The sequence below is a fragment of the Dromiciops gliroides genome, chromosome 4 (genome assembly GCF_019393635.1).
Source record: "Dromiciops gliroides isolate mDroGli1 chromosome 4, mDroGli1.pri, whole genome shotgun sequence".
Taxonomy (NCBI): Eukaryota; Metazoa; Chordata; class Mammalia; order Microbiotheria; family Microbiotheriidae; genus Dromiciops; species Dromiciops gliroides.
The window spans coordinates 189,557,562-189,573,638 of record NC_057864.1 but is presented as its reverse complement, the minus strand read 5'-3'; the positions used below and the strand labels follow the sequence as shown (position 1 = coordinate 189,573,638).

General features: G+C 40.5%; 1 protein-coding gene across 1 annotated transcript in view; it reads left to right on the top strand.

The window, feature by feature from the left end:
* The first annotated feature begins 471 nt into the window (after nt 1-471).
* The window catches only part of LSM12 (LSM12 homolog), a 30,299-nt gene continuing 14,693 nt past the window's right edge, over nt 472-16,077 (top strand). The window contains exons 1-2 of the mRNA XM_043963419.1: nt 472-637; nt 2,775-2,908. Coding sequence (XP_043819354.1) covers nt 514-637; nt 2,775-2,908 — 258 coding nt within the window. The 5' untranslated portion in view covers nt 472-513. The remainder of the gene's footprint in view (nt 638-2,774; nt 2,909-16,077) is intronic.

The following is a 16,077-nucleotide window of genomic DNA, read 5'->3' as shown; positions in this document are numbered from 1 at the left end:
GCGAAAGGACAGGAGAGCAAATTGTGCAGTAAAAGTTATTTGGGGAGAAGTTTAAGCACAACTCTGTCTCAGGTTGAGATTTCTTTGGGTAAAACCCCCCAACCCCCCCCCCACACACACACCCCAACCCTTCAAAACAAAATAAAAGCTGAGGGTCTAGCTTCAATTTAAGCAAATTGTGTGTTAGCGGGGAGAAGGGTTGGAGAAATGGATGAAGATCCATTAGCTCAGTGGAGAGGGTCATATTTCACTTAGCGCAAGATCCTTTTCCTAGGTTAGCACCTCTACATTTCTCTCGGGCCAGGCTTTTGATCGCTAGTTCCCAAACCTATCCTGGCTGCCAGGTTCCTGCTCCCTTCTCTTTTCTCTCCGGGTTCCTGGGAGCCCCTCCCTCCCAGTTTGTCCTGTAGCCCCGCCCCCGGTATGTTGACGCCATCGCGCCGCGCGTGCGTGCCGGCGCACTGAGGGGGCCGGCCTCGCCGCTGCCCTGCCGCCCGCCGCTGCTCTCCCAAGATGGCGGCTCCTCCGGGCGAGTACTTCAGCGTTGGGAGCCAGGTTTCATGCCGAACGTGCCAAGAGCAGCGGCTGCAGGGCGAAGTGGTAGCCTTTGACTACCAGTCCAAGATGCTGGCGCTCAGTATCCTTTTCATCGAGGGCCTGCTGGGACTCCAGGCCCGGCTGGCACGGGTGGGGGGGCGGCGGCGGCTGGGGCCGGGCCGGGCCGGGCCGGGTCCGGGGCCTAAGGGGCGACCGGCGACCGCGGCGCCAAGGACGCATGCGCGTGGTCAACCCTAGTTCCTTCTTCCCCCTCCTGCTGCCTCCCCCTTCCTTTCCCCATTGGGGTCTCAGTTCCCTCGCGGGAGCTGGGCCTGAAGGAAGGAAGGCAGGGGTGGTGGGCGGAGGGGTTCGACACGCGGGTGGCTGTTCTGGCTGAGTCTTCTGGGGAGGGGACAGTGTTTGAGGAAAGGGCAAGTGGAAGGAAGGGAGGGGCTGTGAGGTAGGGGTCTGCGGACCCCAGATGAAAGAGGGGGCTGTAGTCACGTGGGGGAGGGGGTGTGTAGGTTAGGGGGAAGTGCTTGTACCCGAGGGAAGAGGCTCCTGAATGGGGGGACGATGGGGGGAGGAGGGAGGGAGAGGGAGAGGGAGAGGGAGAGAGAGAGAGTGTGTGTGTGTGTGTGTGTGTGTGTCCCCGTTCCAATGAAGGAGACATGGGCACAGAAAATGAAACTAGGGACAGCGTGGTTGGTATTCTCTTTCGAGGGAAGGATCCCTTTAACTTTATTGTTTTGCGTGTTCGTTCTTGGGGGGCTTGTTGGAAGCTGATATTTTAGCTGGAAAATTTCTAGTTTGCGGTGTACTCATTGAGTATCTCAGACAAAAGAATAACAAAGTTTTATTCTGGGGGAGGGGTGCTGATAGAAGATATGTTAAATTGGGGAAAAGCTTCTTTGTGGGGTGGGAACAATCGTAGTAATAATAACACTTATAGAGTGATTTGAAGTTTTTTAAGGGATTTAGAAATATTGTATTTGATCCTCAAAGTGGCTTTGTGTGAGGTAGGTCCTGTTAGTCCCATTTCACAGCTGAAGAGCCTGAGGCTGAAGAGGTGTAAGTGACTTGCTCCCTGTTACCTAGCTAGTAAGTAACTGAGTTAAGATGTGAATGTGGGTCTTCCTGGCTCCAACTCTGGTACACTACCCACTGTACCATCTACTACACCTAAAATGTCTAGTTTGTTTAAACATGGGCACTTTTTTTTTCTTCTTAGAAGTGGTTTCCCCTACAATTGTTTCCTTGATCATTTTTTGATATCTTCCAGAGTAAAAGCACATTGAGTCTAACTGAGCCTGCTGATCTGGAGTGGCAAGCATTTAAATTCCAAATAACAATTCAGATAACCACTTGTTTCACCCTTACAGCATAGGAAAGTGATTTTTTTTGAGACTACTTTGAATAGTATAGTCACTTTTTCTAGATCAGGTACTGCCAAGGGCAGAATGGGACCTATAAAATTAGCAACCTAGTCAAAGGATTCCTGGGATGCAAGTCTGGCTGATTGAAGGTAGGAGCAGCTCTAGTCTGAAGTATACCAATAGCTATATGCCGTAAATAACTTTCTTTTGTAATCTCCTTTGCATTTACTAGAATATTACCTATGTAATAGGTGCCTAATGAATTCTTGTTAAGTAAATAAATGAACTGGCAGAATTACCTTGGACAGCCCAATTTCCCATCAAGGTGGGGATAATACCTCTCTTTCATCCAAGTTTCCTCATTTACAAGGTGGAGATAACACCTCTCTTTTATCTTCAGTAACCTGGTGATGAAATAAGAAATGAGATGATGAGAAAGTACCTTGCAAAAATAAAAAGTACTTTATAAACAATGATTATTATGCTAGAAACTACATTGGAATAGAAATAGTAAGGTGTGGTGTCTTAGAGTTTAAAGACAAAGTAATGTCCATATTGCAGGAAAATTACATAGAGTTTTTGTGCAAAAAAATAGCAGGGAAGAAATGATGAAAACATGTCAGGTATTCCAAATTTAGTCCTGTTTGTAGAGCCTGAAATCCTTTGGGTTTTGGGGCGAAGCATGGGAAGAATGAGATTTTGAAACTCTTAACTCCTTACTGTGTTTCTTGTGAGGCCTCCTCACCACTTGCTTTTGACGGGCATTTTCCCTTAGCGTTCCTTGAATCATATTTTCCAGTCCCATCAGGATTTGTTGATGCCTTTGCCTGCTTGTTTTCCTTAACTTTATTTTCTGTCTAGAATGTCCCTCTTCCAGTGGAAAGCCTAACCATGCAGACATCCTGCTTATAAATCTACAGTTTGTCTCGGAAATTGAAATAATTAATGACCGCACAGAAACCCCTCCTCCCCTAGCTTCTCTCAATGTTAGCAAGGTAAGGATGATAGACCAAGTCTGGCTCAGTAGAATGGTGGGAAGGGCTGGGTCTTAGACTATTTACTCAGAGTGACTTTTGTCTTAAATCTTGTCAGCTGTACTTTTTTCATTATCTCCTGGTCCCTTGTATTCATGCCTCTTTCCTTTTCTAAGAGGCTTATTTTTTCTTTGAATTAGCTGAATGCTATTAAGTCTTAATGCAATTAGACCCTCAAAGAGAGTTGACATTTTAAGTACTTTTCTTGTCTGAAAAGTTAAAAGCCACTGTATACTTTGAGAAGACCCAATGAATTCACTGGCTATCTCATGGAAAGACAGTATGGATTTCCCCTGCTGTAGAGTTTTTAGGACAAAGTTTCAGCTTAGGCTGGGTTCTTGGAGGCAGGGGGACAGAGGAGGTGACTTCCTGAAAGGGAGGAACAGCTGGTATTCCTCAGTCACACCAAAGGCCTTTAGGGCAAAGCAGTCTCATTATAGTTACTGAATTCCACTTTTGTTCTAGGTGCTTTGGGAGTATGTAATCTCTTGCCCTCAATGAGCTTCTAGTCTAGCTGGGAAGGCAAGGTTTAGATTTATTGTAAAATTGAAGATGGTATTCTTATAGTTGAGGGATTAACATTGTTTTGTTTGGCCTCAGGCCAAGAACTATGTACTGAGAAGTAGATTTATTTAGGCTTGGCTTTAGTAAAAACCCGTTTACAATTAGAACTATCTAAAAGGGGAAGGGGCTGCCCCGGGAGATAGTGGATTCCCCTCCACTGGAGGTTTTGGCTATAAGACCACTTTTTTTTTTTTTATGAGGCAATTGGGGTTAAGTGACTTGCCCAGGGTCACACAGCTAGTAAGTGTTAAGTGTCTGAGGCCGGATTTGAACTCAGGTTCTCCTGACTCCAGGGCCGGTGCTCTATCCACTGCGCCACCTAGCTGCCCCTAAGACCACTTTTTAAAGATGTTATCGAAGGGATTCTTGGTTAGGTATTGGATTAGATGGCATCTGAATGTCTTTCAACCCTGAGATACTAGCATTTTGCCATGATCTACATTTAGGATATAAGAAATATTAGGATAGCCCTAAGTACATTTGCTTTAAAATGTATGTATTTGTCTAGGTGGTATTATGTCATGCTTTAGTACTTTATATTTTTTCTTTCGTTAAAATTGAAGGCACCTTCCATAGAACTATATGGATACATACATTAGGCACATGTCTAGCTTTCTTTTTGCTGTACCCAAAGCAAAAAAAGGGAAGTGTAGATTTTCATAGGCACAATTTAAATCAGGCTGTTGGGCTGAGTGGCTTGTAACAGGACATAAACACTGGAGCACCTTTGCCCTTGACTTCAAGGTGACTGATTCATAGCAGAATCCCTTAAATTGGCCCTAGGGGCTCTTAACTTTTTTTTTTGGCGGGGTGACTTGGCCCAGGGTCACAGCTAGTAAGTGTCAAGTGTATGAGGTTGGATTTGAACTCAGGTCCTCCTGAATACAGGGCCAGTGCTCTATCCACTGCACCACCTAGCTGCCCTGGGGCTCTTTACTTTTTGACTGAAAAGCAAAAGGATTGTCTAGAGATTTGTGTTAACTTTAATAACTTGGGCCATTGGCATATACATAAAAGAACACAGGGGCCTGAGCTTTCAGCATGTTGTATATTATATGATTTAAGTAAATGGCTCAGGGTTCTCTCTCTCTCTCTCTCTCTCTCTTTTTTTTTTTTTTTGGGTGGGGGGGGAACAGGCCAGTGAGGGTTAAGTGACTTGCTCAGGGTCACACAGCTAGTAAGTATTAAGTGTCTGAGGTTGGATTTGAACTCAGGCCCTCCTGAATCCAGGGCTGGTGCTTTATCCACTGTGCCACCTAGCTGCCCTTCTATCTAGCTGTCCCTTCTCTTTTGGTATTCTAATTGGTTATTTAAAGTTTTATTTATGTCTGCTTGAAATCTGATATCAGAATTATATACCTATGTTAAAACCATTCAAAAACCTATCTGTAATCTACCTCTCCAGGCATATGTATATATAAATAATACTTCATTTCATGTACTGGCCTTCTTGGCTATTCTTTACATAGAACATTCCCATCCATGTCTTGCATAGACTGTTCCTCATCTGTGAAATATGCTCCCTTCTCACCTCTGCCTCTTAGAATCCCTCGTTTCCTTTAAAATTCAGCTTAAGGTCTGTCTCTTAGTGTGAGAATTAGTTGGGACAAAATAAAATCTTTTTGGCTTGTATGATAGACCTTAAAATTTTTTTTTATCTTTTAAAAAAAGTTTTAATATGCATTCTATTGTTCTTTTTGCAGTCACTTGTATGTGATTTAGCAGTGTATTTAAGATTTTGACATTCTGTAATTCTTCATTATGAAACTACACTTTTATCACATTCGATATTCAGCAAATATTTGAGGAGACAGTCCAAGGGGTTTAAAACAAGTGAGTTTCCATTTCATAGAAACATGTTTATCTCCATCTCTTAGATATATTTCTTAACCTTATGTGATACATGGCACAGTGTAAGGCTGTATTGCAGTATTCCATCTCCATTTGTGAATTTCTGTAATTCCGAATAGTTTGTCTCTTCAGTATATCAGTATATTCTTTCCTCAATGGAGATAAGACTTTCAGACCCAATGGAAGTAAAGAAAAGCTTAAGAAGATTTTTTGGGGTAGATGGTTTATAGTCTGATGGAGATGGTGAGATCTTAGACTAACATGGATTTTTAGAGACAATGATTTTGTTTGCATAGCCTTAATGTTAATCATCAATAGAAAGGACCTTTTTTCAGTTTTCAGTACTCTAGTCTTTATATTGTCTTGCCCATGACAAGCATTTTTTTCTTCATAGGAGATTAGCTGTTTTTTGCTGGTCTTCTTGCTGTTCTTCCCAGTTTCAAGAAACCTTCATCTCACTCTAGAAGAATCAGTAACAGCCCCATCATTTGCCAGGTCCCTCTGAAGGTCTTTGATTGTTTGCTGAGGTTGTTTTATAGGAATAGTTAGCCACTTCTTTGGCATCATTTTTTTGTTTTCAGCTGCACTTTGACATGCACTTTTGTGCCTTGGTGGGACTGAGCTTATTTCATTATGGGCTTGAATGATCCTTGAAACTCTTGATTTCCTGACACCAAGAGCTGCTGCAATATTTCTCATAGTCATTGAAGTGTGCTCTTTAAGAGCAATGACTTTTGGAGGTTTTCTTGGAGTAATATCCTTTCTTAAAAACTACAGAATAAAAGAGAGCAATGAAACAACGTGCAAGAGATCCAGCACTCCACTGACAGAACTAAAGATGGGGAAACCAGCCCAATCCAGGTTCATCTGGTCAAGGTCAGCCATTCCGAGTCAGCCTACTGTCAGTAGAAGCACAGACAAATGACCACTGTTGTCACAAAGTGAAACCATACCAAAGTCATTCCTAGTCTTGGGCATTTCTCACACCACACTATAGCTGAGTCCCTCTACCCAGCTGCCTCGTGCCTTTCTCTTGATGACCTTGTATTTATCTTGTATATACTTATTTATACACGTTATTTCCACCTAAAGAACATAAATTCAATAAGGACTGTGACTGTTTAATTTTTGGTTTTGTATTTCCAATGCCTAGTAGAACAGTGCCTGGCACACAGTAGGTGTTTAATAAATGGTTGCTTGATTTTATCCTTTGTTATATAATAGCTGGTATTTATCTAATGCTTTCAGGTTTGCAAAGCTCTGGTTTCCGCATGTTAACTCACTTGATTCTTACAACAGCTCTGTGAGGTAGTAGGTACTATTATTATTCCCATTTTGCTGATGAAGAAATTGAGGCTGAGAGAACACATATAGTGTCTGAGCAAGGATTTGAGCTCCGGTCTTTCTGATGCCACAGTACAATACTATCCATTGTGCCACCTGGCTGCCTCATTGTATCATTTCCTTTGTTAATAGATAATATATTTCAAACCACTTTAAAATCCTGTATGAATGTACATTCTCAATGCTGCCAGATTATTTGTTTGATACATTAGTTGGCCAAATCAGTCAGCAAGCATGCGCTAAATACCTACTGTGTGCTGAAGGCCGTGCCAGTTTCTGGGCATCAGAATACCCAAAATGAAACAATTCCTGTTCACCAGGAGCGGGAGGAAACAAGGACACACATAAGAATAAGAGAATAAGTAGAAGTAAATACTCAGTAGTTGGATAAAAGGCATTGTGAGAGGGAGGGCATTAGCCTTTGGAGGGATCAGGAAAGTGTTTACATAGAAGGTGATGCTTGAGCTGCTTCTTGAAGGCAGAAGGTTCCTTTATGAGGCAGAAGTGAGGAGGTAATGAATTCAATGGCCAAAGTTAATTTAATTAATAGGTGTAAGAAATGCCCAGGTAGCACTTTTTTCTTCTAAGGAATGTTTAAATGTGTTCTAATTCACTTGGAAACCAAACCATAGTAAGGTGTATCTTCCTATCTCTTTAGGGAATGTGGGGAAATTCCATCAGCAATTGGGGGAGCAAGGATGGGCTCTGCCTTTTGAAACAGTATACAGTAACTGAGACATAGTTTCCCTGAAGTGACATGGACTTGAAACCCTTGTCCCACCAAAATGCTATAAAGGTTTGCAAATCAAGGGTCTGAAGTTTCAGTTCCAAGGCTACAGTTGCATGTAGTCAGTTGCATGTACTTATGAAATGTTTCATCTAGCCAGTCTTTGGACTCCTGCTGTTTGAGGCTTTGCACCTCCTACTGAAGTTACCAGTTAAGGGTGCCCTTAATAAGATAGTTCTGATTCACAACATTTTATTAGAGAGGACACCTTCTTTGTGATTTCCTTGGTCTTTTTTAAGAGGTTTGAAGAGCCATTCTCTAAACTTGTAGCATGTATTTAGAGTAATGTCTTGGTACTTAGAGAGGGATGTTCTCAAATTTACTGTTGAGTAGACCATAGCCAATGTGTGGTGTCATGGGGACATCATACCACACCTTTCCTCAAAGTTATTTCTGTTAAGATACCTGTTATTTTAGGGGCTAGTTGTTATGCAGGTTGGCAGACTGTTGCTGTCCCTTTAGGTTCTGCTAATCATGTCTTAGACTACATTTTATCTCTTCCTCAGAATGAGGGGATGAGTAAACCTCCAAAAGCCCAATGCATCTCTGGGAGTTGAAACTCATGGCTAAAATGAGGTTGGAAGGTTCTCTGGATTCATTTATTAGTTTTTCACATTACCATGTGAAGCTGTTTTAAATTTTCTCTTCCTAGCAGCCACCTAGGAAAGACCTTTTAAGATACTTTGGGGTTTTTTCCTTTATTTGAATTAGAATTGAGGGCTGGGAGGAGAGAAGACTTTTTTGTGCAGCACAGCTGGAGTTTACAGGCATCTAGAACAGTAATGAAGTCATTTTATTTATGGTTAGTGAACTTGGGGTCCTCTTTAGTGGGTAGACAGAACAGGAGGGTATACAAGGTGATGTTTAAATGCTTTAAGATACTTAGAAGAAAGATGTTGGCAAATAGTATGTTCTCTTGATATTACCTATCAGCCTTTCTACCAGTGGAAGATAATCACACTTTGGCTAATCTTGCTGGCATTGTAACTATTCTGCTTAACTTTGTTGTCAGAGACAAGATCTTTGTTTATTCTAGCCCCTTAGGAAATGGAGAAAAAGGCATTTTAAAAGAAACATTTAATAACGTAATTATTTTTTCTACACCTAGAGAAAGTACCTGCTGCCATTTAGGGGTGAGCTAGGTCTCTTGGAGGTGGTATTTTATATTACTTTGGGAGTGATGCTATCCATTCCCAGTAATGGAAAGGGGAAATCAGGAGGGGACAGACAAGGGAAAAGGAGCATTTTTTTTTTTTAGTTTCTCCAGTCAGATGATCATAATCTGCATATTATTACTAAAAATTTTCTGAACATAAGGCATTCATTCAAATGAAAATCTGAAAACCTTCCAAAGCTAATGATAAATGATTTGGATCTTAGCTTTTACAATATCCTAGCCTAGTGTTCAGCTCCATTAGTACAAATAACGAATTTACTCAAAAAAGGATATACCAGGAATGAGCTATTTTTGATCTTGGGATCAGAGTGGGGAGCAGGTGATAATTTCACTTTAATTGAAATTGACTATTGATATCCCATGGTAAGGGGAATAAGGATTGTCCACGGGTCTTTTGTCTCTGGATCATATGAATAGAGTAAATTAATCCATGTCTCCTTTCTGTGTTAAGGAAATGCTTTGAGTATGTTCAAAACGGGGGTGGGGGGGTGCTTTTTGGTATATTACATATGACAAGCCCTTTTTGCATGGTAGGGAAAAGTTATAGTCAAGTAGGGTAAATAAAAGTGCATGGGGAGGAAAAGTATCAATATATTTGCCCTGAGCTAAATGTGTATTACCAGTTAATACCTCATCAGGAAACTAGGAAATATTGATACCAGTACTTTCTCACATCTTAGGTAAAGAGAGACTTTTCCCTTTAATGTTGTTATACATAGTACCTTGAGTCTTATAATGAATCAAGTATTATGTGGTGAATTGTCAGAATGTATCATGATAGTATTGGCAATATCATCACAATCTTATTGGATACCAAAATAAAACTTTAAATTCCAGGACCATGTTATTAACATCTTGATGAATTAATGAGTATTTGCTAGGTATTAGATACTAAACTTCTGTTCCCAATACCTGGTTAGAGACAAGAATCAGTCAAAAAAACATTTAAGGACCTTTGTGCCAGCCTCTGAGGATACAAAGACATAAATGAAACAGTCACAGAGCTTCAGGTTTACTGGAAAAGCAACATGTATAGAGATAAATATATACTAAGTAATACAAGCTGATGTAAGGGGAGAGGCCCTAGCAAAAGGGGGCAGAGAAAAGACTGCATGTAGGAATTTGAACTGAGCTTCGAAAGAAGGTTACTAGAAAAGATTCTAGTAATCTAGTAAAAGTGTGCAAGTGAAAAGACAGTGACTTCCAGGAACGGAGGATGGTCTATGTAAAGACTTAGTGTAGGAGGAATACCAAGAAGCCCAGTTTGGCCAAACCTAAAGGCATTTGGAAGGGAGTAATATGTAATAAGCCTGGAAAGGTACAATGATAGATTCCTTAAATGTCAGAGCTAAAAAGGGACTTTAGATGTAATCTAGCTCAACCTCTCATTTTAGTATACATTCACCTGTTGAGATAAGTGAAGTGTACTCTATGCATTTGGAACAGATAGGACTGTAAACCAGTTTTCCCAGTTAGAGAACACTTTCTGAAGAATGGAAAGGGATATGTAAAGTTAAATTTGGATAATTTCTGAGGAAATGGACCAAAATCTATTATCTAAGAATTTAATTTAAGCAAGGGTATCATTTTTCCCTATCATATATTTTAACAGGACTGCCAACAAGCAAATGACTTGTTCTTTTTAGTTCCCTTTGGTCATTTCAAGGAGGAGGCAATGCAAAGAATGGAGTTGACTATCAGTAAATGAAAGATGGCATCTGGAATTTGCAGGGAAGGTGAAAGAAATTTTGCTTTTGAAAGGAGCTAATTTCTGTGTCCATCTCTTCTGATATTTGGTTACTTAAGAAAGAAGTTGACTTTAGTTAATTGAAGATCACTACTTTCAGAATTTAGATAGATGGGAGATTAAAAATAATCTCAGTTCATTTTTGGTGTTTAAAGATTTGACCATGTTCTTAAAGGTTAAGACTTTTCTAGCTATTGAATTTAGATAGGTGGTATATGCCCATTGAGCTCTATTTTGGTGAAGCAAATATGAGGCACACGAGGGTCCCAACATATCTTGGCTACCCATTCTTAGGTACTGTCACTATGTGCTCTGAAAATGGCATAGTCACCAAGTACTCTGGCATGTGCATTTGGGGTGTCAAGATAATGGAATGTGATAGATGAGATTTGGCAGATACTCAGGAGCCCACCTGAGTGGATTACTGGCTGATTTGACTGGATTAGTAGTTGACTAGATTCTAAGCACACCTGGCTGGTACTTGAGAGTATTTAAGAAAGCATGGTTCTCAGAATCTAAAAAAACTTTGAACTTCCAGCCCAGTCAACCAACCAGCTTGAAGAACTTCCCCATTCTGGGAGGGGACAGGAAGGAGGAAAGGGGAGCCTGGAAAGAGCGCTGTCTTTTTGGTTCCTGACTTGGTGGTGACTGCAGGGAAAGACAGAGAGGAGCTGAGTAAAGATAGGATTGTGAGGTTGTAAGAATTCTGTTCTCAATCTTTCTCTTTCTATATTTCAATAAACCCTTAAAAATCTAAACTCATTTTATCAGTGATTTTAGTCAGTTTCCCCCAGAACTGGGGAACAGATTAGAACCCACATTTAGAATTTTAAATTACACTGGGGTAGGGTAGGGAAAAAGGGAACTTCCTGTCTGCGTGAGATTTACAATAATATGACTTTTTTTTTTTAACCAAACAAATAGAAATTAATTTAAATTAAACGTCTTCCTACTACAGAATTTTAGTGGATAAGATGCTGGATTTGGAGTCAGGAATGAGGTATTAAGTAGCTATTGGAAACTAATGCAGGGGATACAAATACGAAAGCAAAGACAGATATTGCTCTCTAAAAGCTTATGTTTTAGTGATGGAGACAACACACTTGGGAAGCGATAACCAGAGCTAGAAACTTCAGTCCAAAAAATTACAGGGATGGTGAATGCTGCCATAGGGGAGTACATAAGACACTTTATTCAGGATCACTGGCAGAATTGATTTGATAATGATTGCATTTCCAGAATTGAAAGTTGGTGGGATTGAGAAAGGGGCCCTGTCGGAAGGGGGACACTGCAAATGAGGCAGGGAAAGGGTATATGCATCTGAAAGGCAGCTAGGCAATTGGTGATGATGTGGTGGAGGTGACTGGAGAGAAGAGAATGAAATGAATCATGGTGACTGGGACTCTCCTGAAGTAGTGATCTAGGAGAGACAGTCACCAATCAAGAATAGGCCCCCCAGGTGAAAGTTCCTCTAAAGCAGTAGTTCTCAAACTCTTTGGTCTCAGGACCCTTTTCTACACTTAAAAAGGATTGAAGACCATCCCCAAAAGGTTTTATGACTTATGTTGGTATTTTTTGCATTAAAAATTAAAATCTTAGTATTATTATGAAAATAGTTTTGACCTCCCAGACTACCCCCTGGGTTCCCTGGACCATACTTTGAGAAACATTGTGTTATTTTTGAGGAGACGAATAAGAGGGAGTGAAGGAAGACTTGGTTTCAAATTATATCTTTGATACCTACTCATTGTGTAATAATGGGCAAGCCGTTTAACCTCCTTTTCTATAATACTGGCATAATAATACCTGAATACTGTAAAATGCTCTGTAAAGATGTCAGTTGTTATACTGATAGGAATCAGCCTAACCTGTACACTGGTCAGGACCAGAGTGGTACATTGGACCATTAGCTCAGTAGATAGTTGGTTTACTTCCTATGGGGAGACACATTTATTCAGTGGGAAAAAAACTTTGGCCTTTAAGAGACTGGCAGGTGACTATCTTACAAATGGATATTGTTGGTCACCCTAGGAGCCTGGTTGTAAAATCATTGAAGTACATATAGAGAGAGCTGGAAGGAACCATTGATCGAGTTCAGTCTTTTCATTTTATAGATGAGGAAATTGAGGCTCTGGATGGTAAAAAGACTTGTCCAAGGTCAAACATGCAGTAAAGCAATGGAGCTGACATTTGAATCCAGGTCCTTATATTCCAGGTCCAGCACTTTTCCCACTATTCTGGATTGTGCCATTTTCCTGTCTCTCTTGCTAGAAGCATAACTCAAAATGTTACAGCACATATGAAGGATGTAAGTTTTGACCTGTATTCCCTATGAGATGAGGGCCAGATGGATGGGAAAATGTGGTGTGGTAAAATTTTAGTCCTGGGCTCTCCACAAGTCTGGCCAAGATAAAGACTTGTAGAGTGAAAAAACTTGCTTCTGGCCTGGAGAATCTGAGGATTAAGAATTAAAATAAAAGTTACTGTGTGCTGTGGTGGAAAGAATACTGGGCTGGAAGCCAGAAGACTTGGGTTTTAGTCACAAATCTGCTATAGGTCACTCACTCATTGTGTGATCACTTGGTGTTTTTGAACTAGATGATCTTTAAAGTCCTGTCTTTTTGGGGCAATGAGGGTTAAGTGACTTGCCCAGGGTCACACAGCTAGTAAGTGTCAAAGTGTCTGAGGTCCTGTCTTTTTTTTTTTTTTTTTGGCAGGGCAATGAGGGTTAAGTGACTTGCCCAGGGTGGTCCTGTCTTTTTTAAAGGGAAAGAAAAAGGTCTGATTAGGTTGGCAGAAATGGTAGCCACCTGTCCATGTGGCTCTCCCTTTTCCCTTTCCTTTTAGTTCTCCAGAATTGTGAGAATATTAACTATTATATTATAAATATTATAGTTACTTGATCCATCTCTATAATTCAGAGATTCTGTTCTGCTCCCTGACTCTAAGCAGATGACCAGGTATGTCTTCAGAGCTCTAGACACAGCCAGCACCTGTTGAGGTTTTTAACGATGTGCTTCATTGGATATAAATCCCCCCTGTATGTGATTGATGGCCCTTTCCCCCGCCCCAATAACGTGATCATTTCCATGCTTATTTTAGTACCTTTGGAAGGTACTAACATAAGAGTGTTTGGTTTTGTTCTTAGGGGCTCTGGCTAAAATTGGTGGGGGAAAAACTGAGTATTTTAGCCTAAGAATCATTAGTGCCATCCCCTCAATTGCCCCAAGCCACCTTTTGATCTTTTGATATGATTTAGCATCAGTTTGTTGATTCAGTCATATTTCAACCTGGTTGCCAGCCTAGTTTTCACTCTTGCAGGTTTACATGATTGATTTCAAAGTGATGCTTGATTTCAGTGGTAGATGAAATAAGAAATGACCCTTGTATACAGCAGGGGCATGAATTCAAGCAGAGATGAGATGTTGTCAACATCAGGTACAAAAGCTTTTTTATTTGACAGCACAGTTATGTTTTTTTTTTTTTAAGTGAGGCAATTGGGGTTAAGTGACTTGTCCAGGGTCACACAGTAAGTGTCAAGCGTCTGAGGCCTGATTTGAGCTCAGGTATTCCTGACTCTGGGGCCGGTGCTTTATCCACTGTGCCACCTAGCTGCCCCCAATCAAAGCTTTTAAAACTGATTGTAACATGCAGTTTTTCTTTTAAGCTATGTGAAAAAGCAAAGTGTTTGTGGCCTGGCTGATTGTATCTTGGATTTGATTATTTATTGCATTATGGAAATATGATAGTGTTTAGATATACTTATCATATAGGAAATCTGAAGATTGGTTTTTAGTGGGGGAGGTAATGATTATGTACCCTGGAATTTTATAACATCTTTCATGCCCAAAGCACTCATGTTTGCGTATTCTCTTCATAGCATTCCTGGGAGGCTAAGAAGAGGTGAGTTGAGATCCTCTTTTATAGATAGAGAAACAGGGTTTAGGGCAGTTAAGTGACTTGTTTAAAGTATCCTGATTAGTGATGGAGCTAGTCCTCAAGCCAGATTTCCTTACTCCTAGCTCTCCACTTAAATGGCCATCACCCTAGTTCAGGCCCTTCTCTTTCCTCCTGTATTATGGCTACAGCCTCCTGTCTTCCAGTCTCTTCCCTCTCACACCATCATCTACACAGCTGCCAAAGTAATCTTACTATAAAGCATGAATCTAACTATATAATTCCCTTACTTACAAACCTTCAGTGTCTCCACATTGCTTCTAGGATAAAAAGGATTCCTTAACTTGGCATTGAAAGTTTTTTAAAAATCTGGCTGCAATCTTTTTGTGTGTGTGTGTTTATTGATGAGGATTATGAAATTAATCAACAGACACTTTGTGTACTTCAGTACACAAAGAAAAAAAAGAGAGTTGTATATGAAACTCTAAACTGTTACAATTTGGTATTTAAAAAGTGTATATTAAAAAGTAAAAATAATTGCCCTGTGTTTCTTCTGAACTTTTTGTTTTGTGTATTTTAATGTTATTGATTTTTTTTTTTGGCATTTCTTACTGCTCACTAACTCAACATTGCTCTTCCCTCCTTCCCAAAAGAAGGCTAGTCAAGCAAAAGATATCAACAGACTGACTGTCTGAATATGTAGATATCAGTTGCAGCCGATTTTTCAGCCTTATTGCTTATTATTCCTTTTTAAAAATTCTACATTCTAGCCAAAGTGGCCCCCAAACTTTGTATTCTGTCTCCTATCTGCATGCTTTTGCACAAGATGTTTGTTCCCCCAAGCCTGGAATGCAGTCCTCTTCCACTTAGAATTGCTTAGCCATCTTCATTGAAAACTTAGTACTCAAAGCCTTTCCTGATCTCTTCAGATCCTAGCCCCTTCCCCTGAAACTACCTTGTTATTTACTTTGTATATATTTTGTCAGAGAGGTGGTGTGGTGTAGTGGATGGCGAGCCAGCCTAGCCTTAGAAGATCTGAATTTTCTGACATATCCTGGCTGAGGGACTGGGCAGATAGATCTCTGAATGAATCTCTGTGTTCCAGGCAACTCTCTAAGGCTAAATTGTAGAGAAGCTTCTGATCTACATTGGTTTAGGAATATCTTTACTGGTAGTTTCCTCCACTTAATACAGGTTTTGTGTCTGTCCCCCATCTCCGCCCCCCAACCAACCAATCAACCAAATTGTATATGCTTATATTGGTGCATTGGTCCCTTAATAGTTCTTGAGGGAAAGGACAGTTTCATTTGTTGTAGGGCCTGGCATATAGTAGGTACTTAATAATACTTATTGATCAATTCTTTTCTCTCTCTCTGCTTTTTTTTTTTTTAATTTTTGCAGGGCAGTAAGAGTTTTGTGACTTGCTTAGGGTCACACAGCTAGTAAGTGTCAAGTGTCTGAAGTCAGATTTGAACTCAGGTCTTCCTGAATCCAGGGCTGGTGCTTTATCTACTGTGCCACCTAGCTGCCCTTCTCTTTCTGTGCTTTTACACAGGCTGCTGTCTCCCCCATTCCTGGAATTTACTCTCTCTATCTCTGCATCTTAGAGTTCCTAGCTTTTTTGAAGTTAAGTTCATGGGTCTTCTCTAGTCTGGGATCATTAGGAAATAGTTTAGTCAAATGAACATCTTTGTAATCTATTACTCTCACAACATTTCCTGCACATTTCCCTCTATGGATGAAGCTGAGGCTTGGAAAGAAGG